This window comes from Peromyscus leucopus, chromosome 8b (genome assembly GCF_004664715.2).
Source record: "Peromyscus leucopus breed LL Stock chromosome 8b, UCI_PerLeu_2.1, whole genome shotgun sequence".
In the NCBI taxonomy this organism is placed as follows: domain Eukaryota; kingdom Metazoa; phylum Chordata; class Mammalia; order Rodentia; family Cricetidae; genus Peromyscus; species Peromyscus leucopus.
The window spans coordinates 10,223,166-10,250,096 of record NC_051086.1 but is presented as its reverse complement, the minus strand read 5'-3'; the positions used below and the strand labels follow the sequence as shown (position 1 = coordinate 10,250,096).

General features: G+C 40.8%; 1 protein-coding gene and 1 pseudogene across 1 annotated transcript; both read right to left on the bottom strand.

Moving 5' to 3' along the window:
• Positions 1–176: 176 nt before the first annotated feature.
• On the bottom strand, positions 177–24,054 carry Pank3 (pantothenate kinase 3). Its single transcript, XM_028864300.2, has 7 exons — positions 23,596–24,054; positions 13,847–14,199; positions 12,043–12,296; positions 9,523–9,699; positions 5,783–5,906; positions 3,922–4,047; positions 177–1,862 (listed from the first exon to the last, which is right to left on the bottom strand). Exons 1-7 carry the CDS (start codon positions 23,621–23,623, stop codon positions 1,812–1,814), a joined length of 1,113 nt encoding a protein of 370 aa, XP_028720133.1. The 5' UTR covers positions 23,624–24,054; the 3' UTR covers positions 177–1,811.
• On the bottom strand, positions 19,914–23,429 carry LOC114689856 (annotated as a pseudogene).
• Positions 24,055–26,931: the final 2,877 nt, after the last annotated feature.

Below are 26,931 nucleotides of genomic sequence, written 5' to 3'. Positions count from 1 at the left end.
TTCATGTTACATGGATCTTAGTAGGCAATCTCAGTTCCAAATGACAAAGTGTTAGTTCCACATTACCCAAAGCATAGTGATCAAGTGAATATGAACACTATTCAATCTCTTCTTAAAGACAGCTCTAAACCTATAGTTGCTGATGTATAGAATTTCCACAGGTAGAAAATCTGCAGTTTCTATCATTTAATTATTTTATTATCTGCATAAACACTTGAGTCAAAACCTTTATAATAAAGGAAGCAGTGGCATTCTAGCTGGAACTGGCCACTGCTCTGGCAAACACTGACAAAGACATCATGGTAGACTTCAATGTCTGAGTGGGCTGATTTCAAAGTTTCAAGCAGTCTACTGGGCAAACACTATCTTCAAACACTCCCCAAATACTATTTGTATGTTCATATCTTTAGGTGAAGAAAACTGAATTTTAAATACCTGCACAAAAAATCTGAAAACTACATGGAGATCTGTCTTATCAAGCACCTCCTGACAGTCTGGTGGAAACTTCTTACTACAGAACACTAGGGTCTCAGAAACCACACTGAAATACTATTTGAAGTGTAGACAATCTCTAACCTCTTTAAGGTTATTTCCAGAAATATTGGTAATTAATACAGGTCCATTTCCCTTACAGATTCAACTTTATGACACACTACTGGCCTCTAAAATGTTACTGCAAATGTAAAATCTGAGAGATTTAACATTATAAAATCAGGAATTCAAAAACAAGAATTCCAAGGCAGAAGCAAAGACAAATTTTGGATCTGCAATGCTTTTATGACCAAAAGTCATAAATACTGATCCATTTGTAACTCAGCAATACTACCTCAGAGTCACACAGTTTCAAAATACCCTTTTAGACAACATCTGATTCTGCCCTTTGCTGTTTATAGCAGGATAAAAATCAGCTTTCATATGTGTCTTAATGAGAAGGAAGAAATGTGTATGTCTGAGTCTGAGATACACATAGTTGGGAAAGAACAGAATGTCACTCAGTCTAACCAAATTCTATCTGAATAGTCCGAGGACTTAGGCAGATTCCAAAGTATGTGATTATGACCCCATTTTAAAACAGTAAACATCTTAACACATATACTGATTGATGTGTGAAATAAAGAAAACTTAACGCCACCAGATATGTGCAAAAAATTTCAGGGATTCAAAAGAAAAAGTCAGGTTCATGTTTAAATACAGTATTTCAACTCATCAACTGAGAGAAAACTGTACTTATGGGGAGACGTCATAGAGACATGCTTTGTTGAAGAGGATATGTTATAAAACTACTACCATAGTTAATACTTAATATTGCCTTAACATTTCTAAAGTCACAGAAAATGATCATCTTTGATTGCCAGTACAATAAATTATGATACAGAGTATGTTACTTCCTCTTCACTAGTAACCAAACATATAAAACAGACTCAACAAATATTTAGTATTAATTATTTTGCATAAGCAAACATTTCTGAGATTTGAAGATTTGTGTTTGAACATACAGTACTACAATGCTGGCTACATCAAATAAATAGAAAATCATTTTTTGAGAAAAGTTCAACAATCAAGAAGCTGTATTGCATATAAGATAGAACGCTGGCTATATATACACACAGGGGACAATCAATGAGGAATACTTCCCATTACAGAGGTCTTTCCAGGCAGCAAAGCTCATGAGCTCACCCACCGTTCTGACATTTAAAATCAACACAAATAGTGTTACTCTTTTATCCTTTGGTTCCCAGTGACAAATAATGAATACAGTCTCTGGATCAGTTCCTCCTGGATGACATTTCTTCATAAAGTTCTCTGACGTTTTAGCTGAAATTTGGCAGTCCAAGAAGTGCACCAACGGCTCCAAAGTATCCCTGCATGATTTAAACAGTTTAAGGCAATGTAGCTTTTTAAATTTACTTGTTAAGAATACACATTTATCTATCTATCTATCTATCTATCTATCTATCTATCTATCTATCTATCTATCTATCTATCTATCTATTCTTGAGACAGGTTTTCTCTATGTAGTTTTGGTGCCTGTCCTGGATCTCGCTCTGTAGGCCTCGAACTCACAGAGATTCGCCTGGCTCTGCGTCCCAAGTGCTGGGATTAAAGGTGTGCACGACCACCGCCAGGCTCAAGAATACACATTTATATAGTCTTCTTCACGTGAATACAGGAAAGGATACATTCCACAAAAGATAAATAAACTAGATTCAGGAAAGAAGCATTAAGTTCAAAAGAACCCAGCAAACCATCAAAACTAATACAGAAGGAAAGGAGACCAACCACCCAGCAAATAAGCACTTAGTTTCTGAAAATAGCAACCTTCTCCTTGTTAATAAATGTAAATGGCCTCAATTCACCACTAAAAAGATACAGACTAATGGACTGAATTAAATATAAAGAACTAGCCAGGTGTGGTAAGACACACCTTTAATCCCAGTACTGGGGAGGGGCAGAGGCAGGTAGATCTGAGTTTGAGGCTAGCTTGATTCAGGACAGTCAGAGCTACACAGAGAAACCCTGTCATGAAAAACCAGAAACAGCTAGGCGGTGATGGCCCACGCCTTTAATCCCAGCACTTGGGAGGCAAAGGCAGGTGAATCTCTGAGTTTGAGGCCCTCCTGGTCTGCAAAGTGAGTTCCAAGACAGGCTTCAAAAAGCTACACAGAGAAATTCTGTCTCGAAAAAAACAAAACCCTGAGAGATAGCAAACAACTTAATGATGCAGCCCCAAGGCTCAAACAAATAGCCAATATTAAGCACAGCAACAGCAAGAAATTGTATCATGGAAGAAATTAATGAAATCGGGATTAAAATAACAATACAAAATCAACCAAAGTGTTGGTTCTTTGAAAATGTTAGTAAGATTGACAAACTCTTAGTCAATCTGATAAAATAGACATAAATTAATAAAACTAGAGGTCAAAAGGATGTCATTACTACAGACTGCAATAAAAAATGTTAAGCTGCATTCTATACACCTTTGAAATAATTATCTTTAAACTATGGCTTTTAGACACTAACATTTAAACAACTAATATAGTAAACCTATACCCTCTCCCTCCCTTTAGTCAATAAACAAACAAACAAAAAACTCCTTGGAGCTTTGACACTCTTAGTGTGTGCCTTGTAGAAGGGTAAGAGAACATTCCATTCCAATTTGTACCGAAAGCTGCAACAATGAGATATGGAAACTTATTGTAGCAACACTTTGAATGTTATTAATTCAAAATAATGTAAGCATCTGATTTCATTATAAGAGACTGATTAACTGAACAGATTGGAATTTAACTGGACATTATAAATAGGAAAAAAACCTAGGAAGTAAGCTGTTTGGTTTTTCATTTGTTTGTTTGAATACAGGGTCATGACATGTAATCCTGGCTAGCCTCGAACTTATATAGAGCAGACTTCAAACCAGCTTCAAACCTAGGCTAACTAGGTTAGGATTATAGGAGTATACCATCAAGATGAACTAGGTAAACAAATTTTACAGATTTCAAAAGTTTACAATAGTTACTTCTCAGGGTAGGGGTGGGTTACAATACACTGAGGGAATTAAAAAGAATCCTTTGTTATACAAAAGCCCAGGCCTGGGAAAATAGCTCAATCTGTAAATACAAGGAACTGAAAATAAAATAAAATAAACCAAAATAAAAATAGGAAAGCTAGGTGGTGGTGTATCTTTATAAGCCCAGATGTGGGGAGGCAGATCTTTGGGGTTTGCTGTCCAACCAATACAGCCTCACCATGCCAATGAAAGACCCTGTCTCAAAGATGGGGATGGTGTTCTTGATAATGACACCTGAAGTAGTCTTCTGGTCTCCACATATGCACACATATTTATAGTTTTACATATAGAAATGTAGAAAATTTTCATACAAAACATGCTGTTAAATAACTAAAAAAAATTTGTTTTCATACCTCATGTTCTAGAAACAATGCTTTCAATTGACCTTTTGACCAGTAATCCAAAGCATATGCCAGAAGTTTCATAGAGAGAGTATTGACACGTAGAAAGTTTCCAACGAAGACAACTCTGTTTATTTTCTGAAAGAAAAGCAAGTGACTTTTAGGGCATTAAAAATATTCATGTAAGAACGTTATGCCATTCATTAGTACCTGGCATACAGTTCTATACTTCTGATTATTCACAAATTAGATAATTAAAGGTGAACTCTAATGTCAAATATGAACTGTGGACTTTAGTGCCGATGTCATGTCCTACATCTTCTTGGACTATAGCTAAATATACCAAGATCCAGAGTATGCTGAGTCAGAGAAACTGTGTGCATGTGTGGAAGATGTGACAACAGCCTGTACTTTCCTATTTCAGTTTTACTGCAAACCTAACATTGATGTAAAAAGTAGTATCTAGTTATGTTGTAAACATGTACCATGCAATGCAACCTGGTCCCTCCACAGAATTGGACAGTAACAATGATTGGGTAAGGAGAGCATGAAGGGTGAATAACATAAAAGGTGAGAAAGAGGAAGATATGGAGGCAGTGGAACAGGAGGCATACACTAACTAAAACACAGTTTGTGTGCTGGAGAGATGGCTCAGTGTTTAGGAACACAAGCTGATCTTCCAGAGAACTAGGGTTCTGTTCCCAGCACCACCTTAGCTGTTCACAACCACATGTAATAGTCCCAGGAAATCCAATGATTTCTTCTGTCCTCCACAGGCACTGCATGTAAATGGTGCAGACACACGTGCAGGTAAAATATCCATGCACATAAAATTAAAAAATAGTTTAGGTTGAAGAGTAAGAGTTTTGCTACTGATAGCAAGCCCCAGGGATCCTCCTATCTCCTTGTTCATTCCTGTTGGGGTTATAGGCCCAAAGCCACATCTGGATTCTTACATGGGCGCTAGGGATTCAAATTCAGGTCCTCTGCACAGCAGTCACTGAACCATTTCCCCAACCCTCCATATTTTTCTTAAGGCAAGCAAGACACATTACTCAGACAGCATGTGAAGAACAAGTCTCAATGCCTTCATAGCCCTGTACAATGCTGCTTGATCCATATGCAACAAGGCAGCACTGTAAAGAAGCCGAGGGCAGTAAGAAAATTTCCAAGTATCTCACTAATTGAATACTCCATTCATTATAAACAAAGACTCCACAATAGTTATCTCAAAATGCTTTACACTTATATTTCACTCCCATTTAGATTTAGACTGTGTATTCATTTCTGAAGACATTTTTAGAATAAGTACTTATTTGTCCTGTCTGGCCCCAAGTTGGTTCTTTTTATTTTATAGGGCTGGGTACTGAACACCAAAGGGCTTGCATATTTGTTGTATTTCTTTCTTTTTATTGGTTATTTTGAAGCAGAAGCTGACCGTGTAGCCCTCGCTGGCCTGGAACTCTCTTTGTAGCCCAGGCTGCCCTTAAACTCAAAGAGATCTGCCCAGTTCTGCCCCGAGTGCTGTATTTCTCATTAAAAAAAAAAAAAAAAAAAAAAAAAAAAACAAAAAACAATCCTTTGGTAAACAAGATATTTTATCCATTTGAGAGTGTAAAGAAATGGATCTCAATCTGAGAGGCCTCAATGGAAAATAAGGGGTTCTGTCAGGTGCACAGGAATCAATTTATTTTTATTTAAAAATATAACAAAAAGATAAGGTTTCTCTATATAACCCCAAAGGCCTGGAACTAGCTATGTAGATTAGCCTCAAACTCATAGAGCTCTGCCTCCTGAGCGCTGGGATTAAAGGCATACACCACTGTACCCAGATGTATTCTGTATAATTAAAAGTTCTTGGATGTATTCTTACCTCATTAACAGCACACATTCGTGCCACAGAACCAATGTTATTGGTGATAGTAACTAAAGTAGCTCTCGCCAGATCCTCTTTACTAACAGTTTCTCGCTTCTCCTTATAAATCATATTCCCAAAACTGAAAAAAAAAAGAGAGAAACAGACAAGTCAAATCTACTGGTAATAATCAATAACTCACACATTAACTTACATATCTATACTAGCTCTATACAGTTAGGGCCAAAGAGCACGAGCACATAGGAATCAGCTCAAAACAAAAATCCATAAGGAATATGCAGCATTTTAAAAAGAATTAAAAGTAAAAAAAAAAAAAAGCAGACTTCTTCATTACTAGGAAGCAAAGATTTTCATTATATCTACATATTAAAACCAAATACAACACAAGAAAATTAAGATTATTTCTTAGGAAGCCAAGAAAAAAGAGCAGAAACTTTTTAAAGTCAAAATATTGTTAAAGATGATTTCAGTTCTAATGTCAAATCCTTTTCATTCAATAACACAAGCTTTCATGACAGACCAAGCATTATGCTGACGCAAAGGTACCTGAAGCAGCATACTGGCTAGGGCAGCACTGTCCAATAGAAATACGTGCCACACGATACATTATCTATAAGTCACATTTGAAAAGGCCAAAATAAAGGTGAAATGAACTAGGATTGGTCATCTTACTAAAAAGTCAATATATCTAAAGGCAGCTCTTTGACCATGTGGCATGCATTAACTAACTACATTCCAAGTGCCTGTTGTGTCCACCTTGTTGAGGCTACCCTATGGACAATGCAGACCACATGGAGGAGAGCCACAGAGACACCAAGTGTAACAAGACAACAGACAAACCAAATCACAGGGAGCAAGAAAGAATAAAGACTGCATTTTTGTGATAAGAAGAAAAACAAAGGCTTTCCACAGTAAAAATTAATTTAACTAGTTTAAGAGAAAAAGAGAAGAAATATTCTAGACAGAAGCAACCAAGGTTAATGACCAAGATTAATGCCACACAAAAATAATGAAACATGTCTGAAATGACAAGTGATATATATTGAAGAGTGAAGGGTCTCTGTGAGAATGCAGAGATGTGCTAAGGAGGCAAAGTTCACTACTACTTCTAGAGGGCAATGGATACTCTGACAAGCAACAGCCAATCACAACATAATGGAAATCACATATAAACAAAAATATTTAGGAATACAGGGAGTGAATACATGAAGCTCTACCCCTCCTTGAGGATCTGAAGGCAGTTAAAAAGTTGATGGGGCAGGAGAATGACATTTTCTTCAGTTACAGCCACTGCTATGTTGCCAAAGTACCGATGAGTAACTCATTAGGTCATGAAAAGAAACCCAAAAAGGAGAAGGGGACTGACTAGCTACTTAGAAGAGAATCATCAAGAGTGGGAGGGAGACAGGAGAGTAATAGGGGTGAACACCATAAAAATAAGTTAGATTAGCAGGCGGTGGTGGTGCAAGCCTTTAAAAGTGAGTCCCAGGACAGCCAGGAATACACAGAGAAATGCTGCCTTGAAAAAACAAAAACAAAAATTATATTTACAAATGAAAATGCCATAATGAAACCCACTATGTGTAAAATTATAGGCTAACAAAATTTTAAATTGTTTAGGAAAAATTTAATATAAATATATAGACATCTTTCTAAATGTCTGAAAGGTACAAAAGTGCCTTAAACAGATTAAGTTTTGTAACAGAAAGATAACATATCATAAAGATATCATTTTCAAACATTTAGTTAATCTCCCTCTCTGTGTGCACACACATTCAGGTCAGAAGACAATTTGCAGGAGTTAGTTCTCTCCTTTTACTCAGTAGGTTCTTGGGCTCAATCTCAGGTAGACAAGCATGGCAGCAGACACCCTTACACACTGAGTCATCTTACTGGCCCAAGGATGTCATTTCCCTAAGTTAATAAAGAAATTTAATGATCACAAAAGATAAGTAAGCATACTTTTATCTTGTATAGCTTTAAGAGAATGTAGCAATGGTACATCCAGAATAAAAAACAAAAACAAAGCAAAACACTAGTGCATGATGAATTCATCTCTAATCAGTGGAAAAAAATAATAGATGTTAGGTCCTTGTGAAAAAAGTTGAAAAACTAAAACTGGATCTATTTCTCACATAAAGCTGTAAGAAAAATTATAAATCATGTTTGTTTATATCATAGCAAAGACTGAGGTATAAAAGTAATACATTATAAAGTACCAAAAGAAAGAAAATACAGATCAATTCCTTTATATATTTGGAGTGTGGCAGACTTACTATGAATCAATATCCAGAAACCATTAAAGAAAGGACTGATTAAATTCAACTGCATAACAAGCCAACAAAAAACCCAGATCAATAATTACTAACAGCATACTATATAAGGTTCTTACCTCTGTTGGTAAAAGAAATGCAAATTAAAATTACACTAAAATGCTGCTTCTCTATCAGACTAGCAAAAACTCAAATGTTTTACAGTATACTAGTTCAACTGTAGGGAAATACTTTTACTTGGTGGGTTAGATGAAAAGCCACCATTTGGAGGGTATGCTAAACAAAACTATAAAAAGCATTTGTGCTTTACCTTTGGAAATGTAAGCTATAGACATGACAACATGAACAACGTGTAAAGATTTCTAGGATGTGTGACTATTTTAGAGTATGTATACTATATGCTATGTAGTGCCCCAAGTTTTTGGATAAGCAGAGGACTATAGTGTGGTGGTATTCTAATTGTACTGAAATGTGATTTTGATTGTATGCTAATAAATAAAGTTGCCCGGGGGTCAGAGCTATTAGAGCCATAGACAGAGTGTGGCGGTGGTGGCGCATGCCCTTAACCCCATAGATCTCTCTGTGTTCAGGGATACAGCCAGCATTGGAGACATATGCCTTTAAGACCTGGGGGGCTGTACATACAGACAGTGACGAGGCAGTCACGTGTTTGGGTTTACAACCAATGAGAAGGCAGAATGACTATGAAATGACTTACACACAGGGAAGTAGCTCTCTTTTCGGGAAGCTGGGACCACCGCAGGAGGAAGGGTGAGATTTTAGCTCTGAGCTCTGACTTCTTGGCTTTCTCTTATACATTGGTTCTGTGTTTCTTATTTAATAAGACGGTTGGATACATCTACACTATAGGATATGATTTGTATTTCTATATAGCAATAGGAGATAGGTGCTTCAGAATAAGATGTTTGTTTTCCTGTTTTTGTTTTTTGACAGTGTATCACGGTATGGCCCTGACTGACCTGGAACTCCTTTTGTAGAACTGGTTGGCTTCAAACTCCACCTGCCGCTGCCTCCTAAATTATGGGATTAAAGGCATGTGCCACCATGGCCAGCTGAGATGTTTTTTTTTATGCAGTGCAGGGAATCAAACCCTGGCCTTGGGCATACTAGGCAAATGCTCCTCCACTGAGAATATCACCACTACAAGGCAATTTTTTTTTTCTACAGGGTAAACTTCATAATGAATTTATTTGTTTGTTTTCAAGACAGGGTTTCTCTGTGCTGACTGTCCTAGAACTTACTCTGTAGATCAGGCTAACCTCAAACTCAAGAGATCCACCTGTATCCCAAGTGCTGGGATTAATGCATGCAACACCACCACCCGGCTTGATTATTTTATTTTTAAACTACTTCAATGTTCAAAACTTGGACTCTAAACAAAGAAATCACCCTTAAACCCATGACTTACTATTTTCAAAAAACTAAATAGACAACTTGACTTACCTGGATGCCACAGCCCAGCCTGGCAGACCAAATCTTTCATAATCTCCTCCATATATATCTCGGACCAGCCTATCAGCTTGGGTGCTGTCACCTTTGGATGCCATTTCAAGAGCCTCTTCAAAACTTTCACAGCCAGTCAATAAGCTGCATAAACCAAGAAATGTACCTCCTCCAAGGCTAGATAAAATAAAGTAAGACAATCTTGTTAAATTGCATTTACGTTATTTTCTTTCCCAAAGTAAAAAGACACATTTATTTATTGAATAAACAAAGGGAAAACATGGTAACTGCTAAATATCAACATAATAAAAGACAAGAAAAACTACTAATAAAATCAAATCTGTCATCTCAAAGGCTAAGTCTGCTGGGGTCAAAAACCCCACCTGGAATCTAATAGTTTATACTTTGTAATTGCTAAAAATATACTGCTGTGTGCTCACTAAAACAAACAAAGGCGGCAGCGCACACCTTTAATCCCAGGACTAGGGAGGCAGAGCAAGGTGGATCTGTGAGTTTGAGGCCAGCCTGCTCTACAGAGTGAGATTCAGGACAGGTTCTGAAACTAAACAAAGAAACCCTGTCTCGAAAAACAAAACAAACAAAAAACCACCAAATAAATAAAGGAACACTAATAATAGGTTGGTGAGATAATGCATGCTACAATTGTCAGCACTAGAGAAGCTGAGACAAGCAAGACCCTGAGTTCTGGGTCAGTCTGTCCAACACAAAAAGACTCAAAAAGGATGTCTATGTCCTAAAAATACCACACAAAGAGGGAAATCTCAATTCCCAAGAAATGACTTCATGAAAGGCTTATTTAGTTGCCCAATTAGGTTGAAATCAATTCAGTTATGATATATGAACATCTAACATGAACCAGACCAATACTTAAGAGGAAGAAAGGAAGGAAAGATATCCAGCTGATCATCACATTAATGACAAATTTATTCGGTACTATTCCCATATGATTTTGGATATGTCCATGAAATGTAATTGTGTGACTCTAGTCTTTAAATGTAAATTCTTTGCTTGGTAGAATCACCTAATTTTTTTTTTTTTTTTTGGTTTTTCAAGACAGGGTTTCTCTGTGTAGCTTTGCACCTTTCCTGGAACTCACTTCAGAGACCAGGCTGGCCTTGAACTCAGAGATCCGCCTGTCTCTGCTTCCGAGTGCTGGGATTAAAGGCATGCGCCACCACCACCTGGCTTTTTTTTTTTCTTTCTATTTTTTGTAGCTAATCAAAACAAGAATGTTTTGTATAGTCTTTGGTTAATGACAGTACAAAAGTGGGCTTCTAGAGTACCAATCACTATTAGAGTGCTAATGCATTTAAATATTTCAACAGGAGTATTGCTTTAAAATTACCCCCCCATAAACCTACCTAAATTATTTCAAAATTTTTGATAGTTGAACAGGCATTGCTAACTATTCTTAAATGTTGATGAAATATGTAAGAGAATTAAGTCTTATAAAAACAATTCACATTCATATTTCAGGTTATTAAAAAGTTATGGTCTACTTGAGAACATTAATTTATTCTATAAGGAGTTATTAAATTCATCCTAAAGCGTTAGAGAGGTGGCTCAAAGGTTAACTGCTCTTGTAGAGGACCTGGATTCAGTTCCCACCATCACCAACTGGCAGCTCACAACTACCTGTACTCAGTTTTCAGGGATCTAATACCTTTTGACCTCTATGGACACCTGCACTTATGTGTCCATACATATATATAAAAATAAATTCAAAATAATTAACTACTCTGTCTGATACTGTAGTTTAAATGCAAATCTATAAAGTACTGGGCAAGTTTTATGCTTAAATATAAAAACAGAAAAAAAATGCTGTAGAAATTAAACAAAATATAAACAGATACTGTAGTTCTGAAGTCAACAGAATGCTGACTGCCACTGCTAGCAACTGTTAAACTAGGAAAAAACAGTGGAATTATTCTACACAAAAATTAATTCATCATTATGGAAATTCTGATCCCAACTGATGATGACCATTAAAAAATACTTAGGGACTTGTTTTAAGTCATTACACAAACATCTTACAAAAGAGATCTGCAACATTTTAATTTACACATCTATATTCTTTTTAAAGACATTACTTTTATGTGTTTTGCTTGCATGTATGTAGCACCATGTGTGTGGCTAGTGCCAGCAACGGCTACAACCTCTAGAACTGGACTTAAAGATGGCTGTGAGCTGCCCTGTGGGTGTTGAACTGAATCTGGGTCTTCTGCAATAAATAGCAAGGGCTCCTAACTACTGAGCCATCTCTCCAGCTCCTTATATATTTTTGCTGTTGCACAAATATGTATTATTTTTCTGGTAGAATTAGCGAACTAGCAACGTACTGATGCAACTGGGGACCCAATTCAGTGCAGCATACTTGCCTAGCAACAGTATGAGGCCTATGTTTGATCTCTATCACCAAAAATAAATAGACAGATAAAAAAAATACACGCTAGAACTTTTGTTGAACAAATAGTGTAATCAGACCAAAAAAATTACTACCTTGTCCCAGTCACTCTTTTATAGTTGTCTTTGGAATGAACTGCTAAAATACTGACTCCTGAGCCAATATTCACTACCAGCAGTGGATAAGGATCATCCAGGTTAAAAGGCATCTTTTGGCATCGTTCAGGTTCTGAGGCATTAGCAAAATAATAGCATTCTGCTTGCCCATTGAAACTGACAGAATCTATATACAGCAAGCCCTTTACAAGGCAGTCAAGTTCATCCAGTTTGTGCAGGTGGAGGTTTCCAATCTAGAAGAAAAAAGCAAAAATCAGAATTTTTAAAAGGTCAAACAAATATACTTGGGTTAATTATTGTATTAGTTTTCATAGATTTTATAAAACTTCAGTATTATTTAAGGCACTGCAGGTTTTGTTTTGTTTGTTTAGGGTCAAAATATATACTTAATCCACCAGTTTTCGGTGAAGGAAGGCAGCATTGCCTCTGGGTACTTTAGATTTCAGTGGATGAAGAGGAGGCAGGGGTCAAAGTAACACTTAGGGGACAGAAGAGCACTGACTGCTCTTCTAGACACTAGAGTTCAGTTCCAGTACCCACATGGCAACTCCAGTCCAGGAACTCTTAGTACTTTCTTCTGACCATCTTAGTCACTAGACATGCACACAAGTGTACGGACTTACATGCAGGCAAAATACCCATGCACAGAAAATAAAAACATCCACTTCAAAATTAAAAAAAGAAAAAGAAATTTAGTGGACAGGGTGGTTATGGCATGGCAGACATTTGTTGTGCACAGGAAAGTTATTCAAATTTTAAAAAATCATCCCACCTGAGTTATTTTTGACTATTCTGACACACATTAATTCTACCTATCAATGACCACAAACAAAGTATTGCTCACATAGTTTTAATGTATATGTTAATTTGCTAGGCCAACATTCCAAAATACTGAATTACATACGATAAAACTCCAAATATAGAAACACAGTATCCCTTCAAAAGTTCTCTTGCCATATGCATTATAACCTCAAGGACAAGAGGTACATACTAACATAACTGATTTCAGGAGATGGCTAACATGAATACAAAAACAAACAAAACAAAAATGCCAAGCGAGTTTGAGGACAATCTGGCCTACATAAAGAAACCCTGTCTCCAAAAACCAAAAACAAACTCCCACCAACAACAAAAGGAAAACAAATGTAAAACAGTAAAAGTAAGGCAGATCTCACCAGGGTCTCCTCACACCACATTCCATCAACACACTGAAATCTGGGCAATGTGGACAGCACATATAAAGTTGTTAAAAATGTTCCAAGTCAAAATCTAGTCACGCACATATACCTCAGGGAAAATGAAATTAAGGAGCGCCGGGCGGTGGTGGCGCACGCCTTTAATCCCAGCACTCAGGAGGCAGAGGCAGGCGGATCTCTGTGAGTTCGAGGCCAGCCTGGACTACCAAGTGAGTCCCAGGAAAGGCGCAAAGCTACACAGAGAAACCCTGTCTTGAAAAACCAAAAAAAAAAAAAAAAAAAATGAAATTAAGGAGCACCCTAGATCAGCAGTTCTCAACCTGTGGGTCCCAATCCTTTGGGGGAGGTGTTGAAGGATCCTTTTACAGGGATTATATCAGATATTTACATTATTATTCATAACAGTAGCAAAATTAGTTATGAAGTAGCAATGAAATAATTTTATGGTTGGGGGTCACCACAGCATGAGAAACCATATTAAAGGGTTGCAGCTTTAGGAAGGTTGAGAATCACTGCCTTAGAAGCCCAGCCTTGTATTTAAAATTGAATATTCTCATTAATTCTTGGTTTTCAAGTAAGACACCTACTGTGCGAAAATCTTTCTCAAACTTGTAAGCACCGCCTCCTGTAGCACTCAGCACCGTTTGTAAGGTTGAGAAGTTTTTATCTCTTCCCATTTGGATAAAAGTAGGCAGGTCCTGGGTTGGAAATCTGATAAAGTGCAAGTTCCCTCTTCGTCCAAAAAGCGTTAAGTCCTTCAGTTCAAGGTGTACATCCCGAATGCCAGTTGATCCATATGCTACGTTAGAAGTCAAATATTTCCGAATGCTTTTTAAGCTCTCAACTTCCTCTTGTTCTTCCTCTGCTGTGATATCGATAGGTTCAAAATATGAGAGCTTTACCAGAGTTCCCCCAATGTCCATGCCAAACCATGGGAAAGCTGTGAATTAAAAAAACAAAAAACATGTTGATTGTGGGAAGAAACTAGAATGGTTAATTAGCTTCATTTAATCTGAATCTTGTACTTAGTTAATATCAAACGGCTAAGACTTATGTAACTCATCTTTTCCTTCTGTTGTATTTGTACACTCCCTACACACACACACACACACACACACACACACACACACACACACACACACCCTTTTTTTGTTTTTTGGAGACAGGGTTTCTCTGCTTTGTACCTTTCCTGGAACTCACTCTGTAGCCCAGGCTGGCCTTGAACTCACAGAGATCCATCTGCCTCTGCCTCCTGAGTGCTGGGATTAAAGGCGTGCACCACCACCGCCTGGCTAAAAAATATATAATGATCTGTAAAGACGGCTCAACACTTTTTTTGGAGCTGAGGACCAAACCCAGGGTCCTGCGCACTACCACTGAGCTAAATGCCCAACCCCCCCCCCCTTTTTTTTGAGACAAGATTTCAATGTAGCCCTGGCTGTCCGGGAACTTGCTTTGTAGACTAGGCTAGCCTCAAACTCAGAGATTCACCTGCCTCTGCCTCCCGAGTGCTGGGATTAAAGGTGTTCACTACCATTACTGCCCAGCTATTTGTATACTTTCTAAAAACTTACATGATATTTAGACACTGCCCAAGACCTTTTAATTCTTTATCTGACAGGCAAACCTATTCACTCATTAAATGCTTATCATGTGACTTATGTGACAAGAAGTTAGCACTAGGATTTAAAAATTATTTGTTTTGTTTTTTAAAGTTTTATTTATTTTATGTGTACGATGAATGTTTGCCTTTGTGTGTGTGCCTGGTACTCAAGGTTAGAAGAGGATATCTGGTGCAGATAGATGGTTGGGAGCTGCCACGTGGGTGCTGGGAATTGAAATCAGCCCTCTGCAGTCCTTCTATGAAGATTTTAATATAATAAAACTAGAGGCTAAAGAGAAGGCTCAGTGGCCAATTAACTCCCCAAACGAATGTAAAAGACAGACACAGGACACAGCAACACATCTAGTTAGCACCTGTAAGCCAAGTGCCAAAGGGAAATAGGAAGAGTACACGTCTCAAACAAAACAAGGTAGAGGGCAAAAGAACTAACATTGGACTACCATGTGTGCTTGCCTACACTCATACAACACACGTGCACACACAAAAAAACACACAAGTGGGTTAGGGCTACACAGAGAAACCTTATCTCAAAAAAAAAACCAAACAAACAAAAAAAAAACCCAACCCCCCCCCAATACAAACACCACCAAAAAAAAAAAAACAAACCTGGCCTATAATCATATCAGGTAACCAATGGAAAAACTATCTCCTTAAATTGAAACTCTGGGTGACTAGGGAGACGGCTCAGTGATTAAAAGTACTTGTTACTTTTCCAGAGGATCTGAGTTCTGCTGTATCATGCAGCAGTTCCATGGGATCCCACACTCTGGCTTACGGACACAGGGACTGATACAGTTTTTAAAATGAAATGAAATCCTTCTTTGCTCATTCAGCATGTTAAGTTTCTTTGGTCCATATGATTAACCACACTGATCTGCCTACATAAAAAAACAAGTGCATTTAGGCTAGGAGTAATATTTAGGTTTAGGACCTCAGCTAACTGGACTATGTGGCTCTGGGGAGAAAATCTGATACTCCTTTGAATGTGGAGAATGCTTTAAAAAAATTAGCCTAGCCAAAGGCAGAGCCCTAATATAGTTAGGGAAATATGAGAAAGGCTTCAGCTGAGAAAATACAGAGTCAAGCACAAAAGCCCTTGCATGCAAGGGAAAGAAACTGAGTCTTGAATCTACAGATAATTTCTATAGACAATATAGGCACCATTTCTTTTCTCCATAGGAAAGTATATAGTCTGGCTGAACATCAGAAAGCTTTCTAAGTTTACAATGCACTTAGAAGCAGGGTGGTGGGAGGCAGAAGGTGGATTTGAGTTCAAGGCCAGTCTAGTCTACAGAACAAGTTCTAGGACAGCCAGGGCTACACAAAGAAACCTTATCTCAAAAACAAACAAACAAAAACAAAAAAAAGACAAAACAAACAACCAAAAAAACAAAAAGAGGCACTTAAAAACTAAAGGTGCATGGCAAGTTGAAAATCAAAATTATCTAGACATTATTTGGAAACTACAGGGGGCTAGTGAGATGTCTCAGTGGTTAGGAGCACTGGCTGCTCTTCCATGAGGGCCCAGGTTCAATTCCCAGCACCCACATGGCAGTTCACAACTGTCTATAACTCCTGTTCCAGGGGATTTAACACTCTCACACAGATGTACATGCAGGGAAAACACCAATATACATAAAATAAAAATAAATAATTTTTTTTAAAAAAAGAAAGAAACCTACAGATTTCTGGGCCCTCACTCCAAGGTGTTGGGCTGAGATGGCTCAGCAATTAGGACTAGAGTTCAGTTCTCAGCACCCATTCCAGGTGGCTCACAAGTACCAATAACTCCAGCTCCAGGGAATCTGACACCTGCTTCTGGCCTGTGGGCACCATTTATTTATATGGCACATGTAGGCTCCCATATGCAGCTCAGTTGGCAGAGTGTTGCCGAAAGCACTGGCCAGTACTGCACACCTGTAATCTCAGCACTCTCTAGGTAGAAGCAAAAGGATCAGGCTTGTCATCCTTGACAACACACCATGAGTTCAAAGCGAGCCTGAGTTACTTGAGACCAAAGTAAGAGTGAGTCAGTCAATCAATCTCTCTCTCTCTCTCTCTCTCTCTCTCTCTCTCTCTCTCTCTCTGCATGTAATTTTGAAAAGAGAAAGAAGTAATTCTCATTATTTTCTTCTATAGAAACAGTTCATGACCAAGTATGGTGGTGTACACCTTTAATCCTAGCACTTCAAAGGCAGAGGCCAGCCTGGTCTATATAGAGTTCCAGGTAGGCGGGGGTACATATGTAGACACTGTTTCAAAAAAGAAAAGGGGTAAGAAAAAGAATCAGGAAACTGGGCAGGAGAGATGGCTCAGAGGTTAAGAGCACTGGCTGTTCTTCCAGGTCCTGAGTTCAATTCCCAGCAACCACATGGTGGTTCAAAACCATCGGTCATGAGATCTGGTGCCCTCTTCTGGCCTGCAGGCACACATGCAGACAGAACACTGTATACAACATAAATAAATAAATAAATCTTAAAAGAATCAGGAAACTGAACCTTTTAGTATTGGAAAAGTGAGTAACAAGAAGGCCACATCAAATGAATGACACTTGAGACAAATGGCTGGTCATTTATAAAACATACCTCTAGGTAAAAAGAATGTGGTTATCACCAAGAGCTGCTTTCAGTTCATAAAATCTAGAATTTCTTTGAGAAATTCATTCATGGTCTATATAGCCTTGCTTAAGGGGAGGGGGGAGTGTCACGTATAAAGTTACAGGTCATTTTCTTGACCAATCCCCACTAATGCTTCCAAAGCAATATACTGACAGGAGACATATCAAGTCTATGAACAAATTCTTTTGCATCTCGTGGTTTCTTTTTTGGCCTTTTTTTGGAGGTTGGATCTTATACTGTAGCTCAGACTGGCCTGGAACTCACTACTATAGGCCCAGTTGGCTTTTAACTTGCAGCAATCCTGATTGAACAGAGTGTTGGGATTACAGGTGTGAGCACAGATCTAGCTATATGTACTAGGTTAAAAAATGGGAGTAGAGGACACTGATCATGGGAATCTATATTTTTCTCAGAATTGCTCTAAATCTTTCAAAAACTATGTTATTATGACACGTTTTTAGTGAGGACTGATAAAAAGAATTTTCTGGTATTAACCTAACCAAAAGAAGTTCTCCTATTTGAATCATGCTTGATTCTAGATTTCATGGTTTGAAAGAACAGAAATCATCTTATCAAAATTCAAAATCAGCCCAGTGGTGGTGGCGCTTTAATCCCAGCACTTGGGAGGCAGATGCCAGCCTAGTCTACAAATCAAGTTCCAAGACAGCTAGGACTGTTACACAGAGAAACTCTGTCTTGAAAAATTAAAATAACCACCAGGCAGTGGTGACGCATGCCTTTAACCCCAGCACTTGGAGGCAGAGGCAGGTGGATCTCTGTGAGTTCAAGGCCAGACTGGGCTAGAGTGAGTTCCAGGAAAGGTGCAAAGCTACCAGAGAAACCCTGTCTCGAACAACCAAAAATCAAGTTCCACTAAAAGCCAGTATTTGCATATTCTCTCCCAATCTCCTTTTGTTTTGGTAATTCAAGCAAATCCAGGACCCTGGTGCATACTAGGCACTCTACCTTTGAGCTACTTTCCCAAACCTTTGCAGACTTTTCAGGTTCATGTCAAACATAGGTGTCAAAACACACATACAAATGTCAGAGTACAAACTGCAAGCTCAAAGCTTATTCAATTTCCAGCCAGAATCCTGTTCACAGACTTACAAATACCAGAATATTGACATTCTTGAAAAAGAACTTCCAATTAGCATTTAACATTTCTTATTCTTAAAACCATTTCAGTAGAAGCTTTGTGTCTAAGCAATTATATTTGAAACGTACTGGTGTGTATACTGGAGAATAAGAAACCAACTTTTCTAAAGCTGTAACTGAGTAGTAAGATTTTGTTTGTTTTATTCTAAGTTATGAATAGCCAATTCCAAAAATGCATATTCTGGCTAAGTGGTAAAGACACAGGTACTGAAGGTAACCAAAAATCTCTTCGTAGAATAGTTAATACATGGTTGGTCCTACCTCTGTACCTTACCATCAGCCCTGTTTATTTGAACTCTGAAGTAAAAGAAAAGTTTTAACTATCATTAAAATAATAATAATATAAAAAAAAGCCAGGCGGTGGTAGTAAACGCTTTTAATCCCAGTACTTGGGAGGCAGAGCCAGGCGGATCTTTGTGAGTTCAAGGCCAGCCTGGTCTACATAGCTTTTGAGAGCTCAGTGGTTAAGGACATGAACAGCTCTTGGGAGTTTATTTCCCAGCACCCAGGTCTAGCAGCTTAGAATAGCCAATAATTCCAGCTCCAGGGGATCTGATACCTGCTTCTGGCCTCTGCCACTACAGGGAATTTTTTTTAAGAGTAAGTTCTCCCTCCACCACGTTGGTCCCAAGGACACAGCTCTGGTTGTCGGTCACTAAGCTGTCCTGCCAGCCTGCTCAATACCCAACTTTTGCAGAGATCTTTTCAACTCAGCAGTGTTCTGAAATTCATTTCCGTAAGCCAAGAAATAACCACTATTCAGGGGCTGGAGAGATAACTCATCTGTTAACAGCAGGTATTGCTTTTCCAAAGGACTGGAGTTTGATTACCAGCACCCACTTCAGGTGGCTCAGAACTGCCTTAACCTCAGCTCAAGAGCTGATCTGACACCTCTGGCCCCACGGATGCCAGCACTCCAATACACAAACCCACACACATACACATAATTAAATCACATTCAAAAGGCATGAAGGAGGCAACAAGAACACAGAAGACAAACTTTCAATTATGAGCCACTCTTGAATCATTTAGCAATTGATCTAATTATTAACTGTTGAATTCTCTAGTATATTAAAATGGGTAACATATACATTAATAAATTCCAGATGTGTTTGGAGTTCATGAGTAAAAGAATTTTTCTTTTTTTTTTTCCAGAGTAGGAATTTTTTATCAACTGGTTTCAACAAGAAAACAAGCGAATACTTAGAAACATGAACAGTCTGTTATGTAGAACTGAATAGTATTGTAAAATAAAATAAATAAAAGAAACAAAAAAAAGAAACATGAACAGTGTTTCTAGTAACAGCGGCCAGGGGAGGGAGATAAAAGGGAAGTCTTCGGGTTTACCCCTTTTGTCAAAGCAGAAGCAGGACCCCAAAGAAAGGGCCATCTTCCCTCCATTCAGCTGGGAGACCAGAGACAACACTCAGGGCCCGAGTGTAAACAGCAGCTAAGGGCAGGTTGGAGGCAGTCAAAGGCTAGGCCAGAGAGAAGGTGGACAGAAGTCCAGGATCCAAGCCTTCTCAGTAGACATCACCACGGGAGGTGTCATGGGCTGAGGATTCTGCAGATAGGACATCACCACGGCAGAAGTTGAGAGCATGAAGCTACTCATCATCTGCCTAAGCAGACACTAATGTCCTCCGAGCTCCAGGAATTGGCAAAGCTGATAAAGGAACAGTAGACGTCCACCCAAACACACCACTTCAGCTTAAGCATGAGGCCGCACATGCTAAAGATCATGGCGAAGATTCATATAGTCAGGAGTCGGGTTGCACTCATCGGTGGAGGCTTATACCTCAGCACTTTGTTGGGTCGGACATATTGTTGGTGGACACAACGAACCAAAGCCCACACAGTACCTCTTTCACTGCTCGAATAAAAGAATTCCACTTGGGTCTGGAGAAGTGTCTCAGAGGTTAACAGGACTGCTCTCCCAGAGGACCCAGGTTCAATCCCTAACACCCACGTGGCAGCTCACAACTGTCTAACTCCAGCTCCAGGAATCAAGCACCCTCAGACATACATGTAGGCAAAACATCACTGCACATGAAATTAAAATAAATAAGAAAATACTCATCTTCATACCTTCAGTATTAATACTCTCTGGGAAAGGTTTGAGTATTTTTTTGTTTTCTTTAGTAAATTCCTCATTTCTAATGGGAGTTACATTAGCAACTATTACCTCCTAATGTATTTTACTATTTACTGGAAGTGACAATTCTTAATATTTAATAAATTTACAAATAAATTACATATAGAAGCACATGATACATAAATGCTGCTCAAAAAAAATTTCAAGTACCTTACTGCTTGGTTGGCACTGACTCAAAACCTGTATCACATTAAATTTATTTATCTTTACCATCACCTAACTAATCCAGTTACATGGCACACATATAAGCAAAACAAACTGAAAAACCTAAAGCTTAAGAAATCATGTGGGCCTGTTGTAGTGACACACACCTTTAAACCAATCACTTTGGGGAGGCAAAGGCAGGCAGATCTCTTCAAGTTCCAGGTCAGCATAGAATATGTGGAGAAACCCTGTCTCAGAAATAGAATTTAAAAAAAAAAAAAAAAAAAAATGGTGGAAACACATGAACTATGAAGCAAAGGCTGAGGGGCCCCCAGCTGGATCAGGCCCTCTGAATAGGTGAGACAGTTGATTGGCTTGATCAGTTTGGGAGGCAACTAGGCAGTGGGACCAAGTCCTGTGCTCATTGCATGAGATGGCTGTTTGAAACCTGGAGCTTATGCAGGGACACTTGGCTCAGTCTGGGAGGAAGGGACTGGACCTCCCTGGACTGAGTCTACCAGGTTGATCACAGTCCTCGGGGGAGGACTTGTCCTGGAGGAGGTGGGAATGGAGGGTAGGCTGGGGTAAGGGGAGGGGGTGGGAGGGGGGAGAATAGGGGAACCCATGGCTGATATGTAGAACTGAATGGTATTGTAAAATAAGATATAAATATTAAAAAAAATGGGGAAGGTGAGGTGGGGGTGGGCATTGAATATGAGCAACTGTGCATACATGTATAAAATTCTCAAAAAAAAAAAGGAAATTTTAAAATTGCATTAAAAAAAGAGGTCAAGTCCCCCAAGGGAGAGAGAACAGTCTGACTCATTTACTTTTCTTCTCTCTTAGAGATGAATTAACACATAATTCAACTAAGGATGAAAGCGATTCTTTTTCTGTTTGTTGTTTTTAAAAAGACAAGGTTTCAGCCAGGTGGTGGTGGAGCACACCTTTAATCCCAGCACTCGGGATAAAAGGTTTCTTTTGTGTAGCCCTGGTTGTCCTGGAACTAGTTCTGTAGACCAAGCTGTACTCAAACTCAGAGATCTGCCTGATTCTGTCTCCTGAGTGCTGGGATTAAAGGCGTGAGTCACCACCGCCCAGCAACACCTGGAAAAAGAGTTCACTGAAGGAAGCTGTCAAGTGTTCCCATCACTGCATTAAGATGCACTAGTTTGTGTGAGTTACAAGAGCTGGGATGACAAATGTCCTTTACCATGCTGGCCTAGGGTGCATTAGTTTAATCGAGGAAATGTAAATGAAACCATCACTGCTTCATAGACTTCCTTTTCGTTTTTGGTTTTTTGAGACTGGGTCTCATCACATAACTCGGCTGACCTGGAACTTGTTATGTAAAGCAGGCTGGCCTCAGAACTGTGAGAGAGAGCTCACCTCTCGAGTGTTGGGATTAAAGGTGTACACCACCACACCCTGGTTGACAGACTTCTTGAACTAGCACTCACACACACAAAAATCATTGTTAATGCATTTCACAGGCAGATAATCTAAAATTTAAAAACAAAAGACCAAAACTTGTGTTTCTCAAGTATGTAGACTATGCCCTGTAGGTGGAATAGAAACATTGCACTTTGAGCAGACTGCAGGGAGGGTACTAAAAGTTACTGAGGCGAAGTTCAATTCCCTCATCTTTAAACAACAAAAATTCACATCTAAGTTAACAGTTTCTAGACTGCTTTGGAAGCTGCTTCTGTGAGGTTTCTAGGAACCCTTAATGGGATCAGGCAACCACTTCACAGTTGATCTCTTGGAGCAGTTGGGAAGATAGCATGGAACACTAAAAACTGTAACACCTCAAGCTAAGACAGGAGCACGGATCCTCACATCCCTAGTTCTCGGTCGAGAGTGAAAGAGCAACATTCACAAAGACTGAACCAACAAAAATAAACCAACAGCAGAAATAAAAGGCTTTTACAAGGAAGCTTATGAAACCCGAGCTGTTCTCTGACTGCAGGGTTAGAACCTTTGCAGCATATGCACGCACCATTACAGAAAAAGCTCTCAAGGTATTCACCATGATATTACTGTGGTTCGAAGTGGGTGGCTGAAATACTTTACAAAAAAAACCAAAAAACTTTTCTGTTTATCTGCTTTCTAAAACAAACACAAACCAGCTGATTTTCTAAACTGCCAAGGCAATTTAACTACGGGCAGATGACACGCAGAGGCGTTGAAAAGGTCCAACTGCAACAGTGACAACTCCCAGGAACCCACCTGGACTTCAAGGACACAAGCAGGAAATCCAGAAATCACAAGAAAATGGAGAGGTACCAACCAAGCCCTAGCTGACAGCCATGACCACCTCCTTTCGCCCTGACTTGGAGAGGGGACCGGCAGCTGGAATACCGTTTGGGAGAGCCCGAGTGAAAAAGCCTCCCGTGTACCTCCCAGAGCTGCAGGAGCAAACGGAGAGGAGCAGAGCGCCGGCTGGGGGGCGGCAGAAGCTCGCCCGGCATGCACGGGGGTAGGGAAGTCCGCCGCCTGCAAGCCCGGGGCTGCAGCGATCCCTCTCCTCCCTCCCTGGCGGGAGCCCGAGAACCACCCCGAGCCTAAAGCAGGCCGCTCCGCCCGGGGCTCCGAGGGCCCCCCTTCCCAACCCGCGGGTCCCGGCTCCCATCTTACAGGGTTTTTTGGCATCCTTGATCTTCATGGCGTCGGCCTAAGGCGCGAGGAGGGTAGCCTTGGGTGTAGAGCTCAGCGAAGAGCAGCGAAGAATACTCCGGAGCTGGCTGGGCCGCGCGGCGAGGCCCGGCCGGTTCCTCCCCTCAGGCCGGGCGGGGCGGGCCTAGGGCGGGGCGGCGGAGCCTGAGGCGACGGGCGGCCCACGGGGCGGCCCCGCAACCCCGCAAGGGGCGGCCGGGACCCAGCGAGCTGGGGAAGGCCGCGGGCCTCTCCGCTCCGTGGCCCCCCGCAGCCGCTCCAAACAAAAGGCCCCGGTCCCCCGAGCCGCCGCCGCCGCCACAGCCGCCGCCGCCGCCGCACTGAGCACTAGCCCGCCCAGGCCCGGCGCCCACGTGACCCGAGCCCCCTCGCCTCGCTCTCCGCGAGGCTGCTAGGAGTTGTAGTTCTCCGCGGCGTGAGGCGCTACTCTCCTGCGGCCGAGGCGAAGGCGGACTACACAGCCCAGGATGCCTCGCGACCCCCTTTTGTAGGCCCCCTCCGCTTCCGGAGATGGCCTCAGAGTGGTCCCAGCGGGAAGGAGGCGGGGCTTGAGTCACGCCAGCAAGGAGGCCGCCAATGGTGGCGGCTGTGGGCGGCCCCGGGCAATTCCCGGGCTCTGATCTCCCCGTCGTCGCAGAAAGAAGAGAGGGGCTGTGAACTCGATAGGCCCTGTCGTGGCTGTCACTCAGTCTCAGCTTTCCCCCCTGATAGTTATTGTGCCCACAATTCAAGGGTCCAAACCACTGAGTGCGTTGGTTTGATGACCCAAAGTCATTCAAGGCAGGAACCCACTGAAGGAACACTTTGAACAACAATCCGGGGTTGGCGTGATGTCGTTAATGCTGGTCACATTGACTACATGAGTATTATTTACTGCAATCCAGCGGCCTTCTGAGCCACGTGCAATTTTTTTTCTTTTTAATTTTATTTTTATTTATTTATTTTTTGAGACAGGGTTTCCCTGTGTAGTTTTGGTACCTGTCCTGGAGCTCGCTCTCTAGACCAGGCTGGCCTCGAACTCACAGAGATCCGCCTGTGGGATTAAAGGCGTGTGCCACCACCGCCCGGCCACATGCAATTTTATATATTGTGAAGATACAGCAGGAACTGGGCCGTCAAAACACTCGAAAGTTGCAGGGCGGTGGTGGCGCACGCCTTTAATCCCAGCTCTCAGGGAGGCAGAGGCAGGTAGAACTCTGTGAGCTCCAGGCCAGCCTGATCTACAGAGCGGATTCCAGGACAGCCAGGGTGACACAGAGAAGCCCTGTCTCGGAAAAAAAAAATTAAAAGAAATAAAACAAAACTTGAAAGCACATGCTTTTTGCCAGTTCCTTACAGGATCTCTCTAGTCTGCTCCTCATTAACAAAGAGGAAAGTGACTTTCAGAGAAGAGGGTTAGACCAGTTCTTAGAACAAACCCAGGGCACCCTCTATGCCTCTTGTGGTTTGAGATCGTCCATCAAAAAGGGAAGAGATGGTATCGAGGACCTGGGCTCTCCTCCACTTTTATCTCTTAGATGGCGAAGAATTCAGTGATTGACAAGATAGGGTTTGGTTTGAGAGTGGGCACTGAAATGGCTGGAGATGTACTTCAGGTGCTTTCGGGGAGTTGGCCCTGGAAGATAGCATTCCGAGAAGCCTTTTAAACGGCGAGCTTTGCTGTCCTGTCTCTGCAGACTGCTATGGTTTGGGTATGGCTGCTCTAAGCCACAACCTGCATTAAGCCTTCATTTCTCAACGCAGTAGTGTGAGAAGGTGGGGTCTTCGGGAAGTGATTGAGTAATGGTGGCACCAACCCCGAGGAATGGATTAATGCCTTTCTCTAGAAACTGCATTACATCTCCCGGGACTGGGTGAGATCTCAGGGGAGTGACCTGGGTTTGGCAGATCTGGTTTAATGACTGAGAACTGGTGGATATAAAACAAAGTTAGCCCTGGTGTTCTGGCTTCTCCCACATTCACTTGTCATCCTCCCATGGATTTCACCTACCATGAAATCAGAACATCCCTGCCTCCAAAGCTGTACGCTAACCCCCTACCCCCACCCCCCTCACCCTCGACACATACACACAACATACCAGATCTCAAGTATGTTGATATAAGCAACACAAGGCAGATTGAAACAGTTGATAAAGCAAGTGTCAAGAGTAACTGGAGGCACCAAAGCCTCCTGAGTCGGGCTTAAATTTAGCAGGGTCTCTTGGGCAGCCTAAGGACAGTCATCAGTGGAGCTAAAGACCTATCCACCAAAGTGAATTTCTCTTTGCAAAGGGACTGTCCTGTTTCTTAGAACCCCCACTCCTGAGGGCAGTTCCAGTGCCCTGATTTCCCCTAGTTGTGAGAAGCACTAAACAACATTAAAGGCCCAGGATTTCAAGTTTGAGTTCATATAGAGAAGTTTTTCAAGACAGGACTTCTCTGTGTAGCCCTGACTATCCTGGAACTCATTCTATAGACCAGTATGGCCTCAAACTCAGAAATTCTCCTACCTCTGCCTCCCAGGGATTAAAGGTGTGTACCACCACTGCTCCTCAGGTTAATTTGTTTTTAATAAAGGATACTTGTTTTCTGCCTTTGTTCATACCCAAGGACTATTTTTTGAAACAAATTTGTGTGGTAACCAGTTTTGATGGGAATAACCCCTGACAAGAAAATCTATTGTGTTCCCTTAGCCCTGGATATTCCTGATTTAAAAAAGCTTTACTTGAGCCTGGCTGTGGTGGCACACGCCTTTAATCCCAGCACTCAGGAGGCAGAGGCAGGCAGATCTCTGTGAGTTCAAGGCCAGGCTTGTCTACAAAGCGAGTTCCAAGACAGTCAGTAAAAGGCTTTGCTTGCTGGATATGGTGATGCATCCCTTTAATCCCAGCACTTGGGAGGCAGAGGCAGGCAGATCTCTGAGAGGGCCAGCCTGGGCTACAGAGTGAGTTCCAGGACAGCCAGGGCTACACAGAGAAACCTGTGTCAAAAAAAAAAAAAAACAACAATAAAAAGGTTTTGCTTTATATGTAACAGTAAGACAAGAGAATTCTGGGAGTCTTTCTTCTTTTGCTATTATAGTATTTATTTATTTTGTTGGTGTTTTACTTACTTGTATGTTTGTGTGAGGGTGTTGGATCCCCTGGAACTGGAGTTACAAACAGTGGTGCGCTGCCTTGTAGGTGCTGGGAATTGAACCCGGGTCCTCTGGAAGAGTAGCCAGTGCTCTTAATCACTGAGCCATCAGCCCCATGGTTTTTGTTTGTTTGTTTGTTTGTTTGTTGTTTGTTTGTTTTTCATGATAGGGTTTCTCTGTGT

Coding starts and splice junctions, on each gene's coding strand:
- Pank3 (XM_028864300.2), bottom strand. CDS start 23,623: ATGAAGATCAAGGATGCCAAAAAACCCT. Junction 5,907..9,522: donor GGCTGGGCTGTGGCATCCAG/GTAAGTCAAGTT, acceptor TTTTTTTTTCAG/TTTTGGGAATATGATTTATA. Junction 4,048..5,782: donor GAATGTGTGCTGTTAATGAG/GTAAGAATACAT, acceptor CTTTTCTTTCAG/AAAATAAACAGAGTTGTCTT.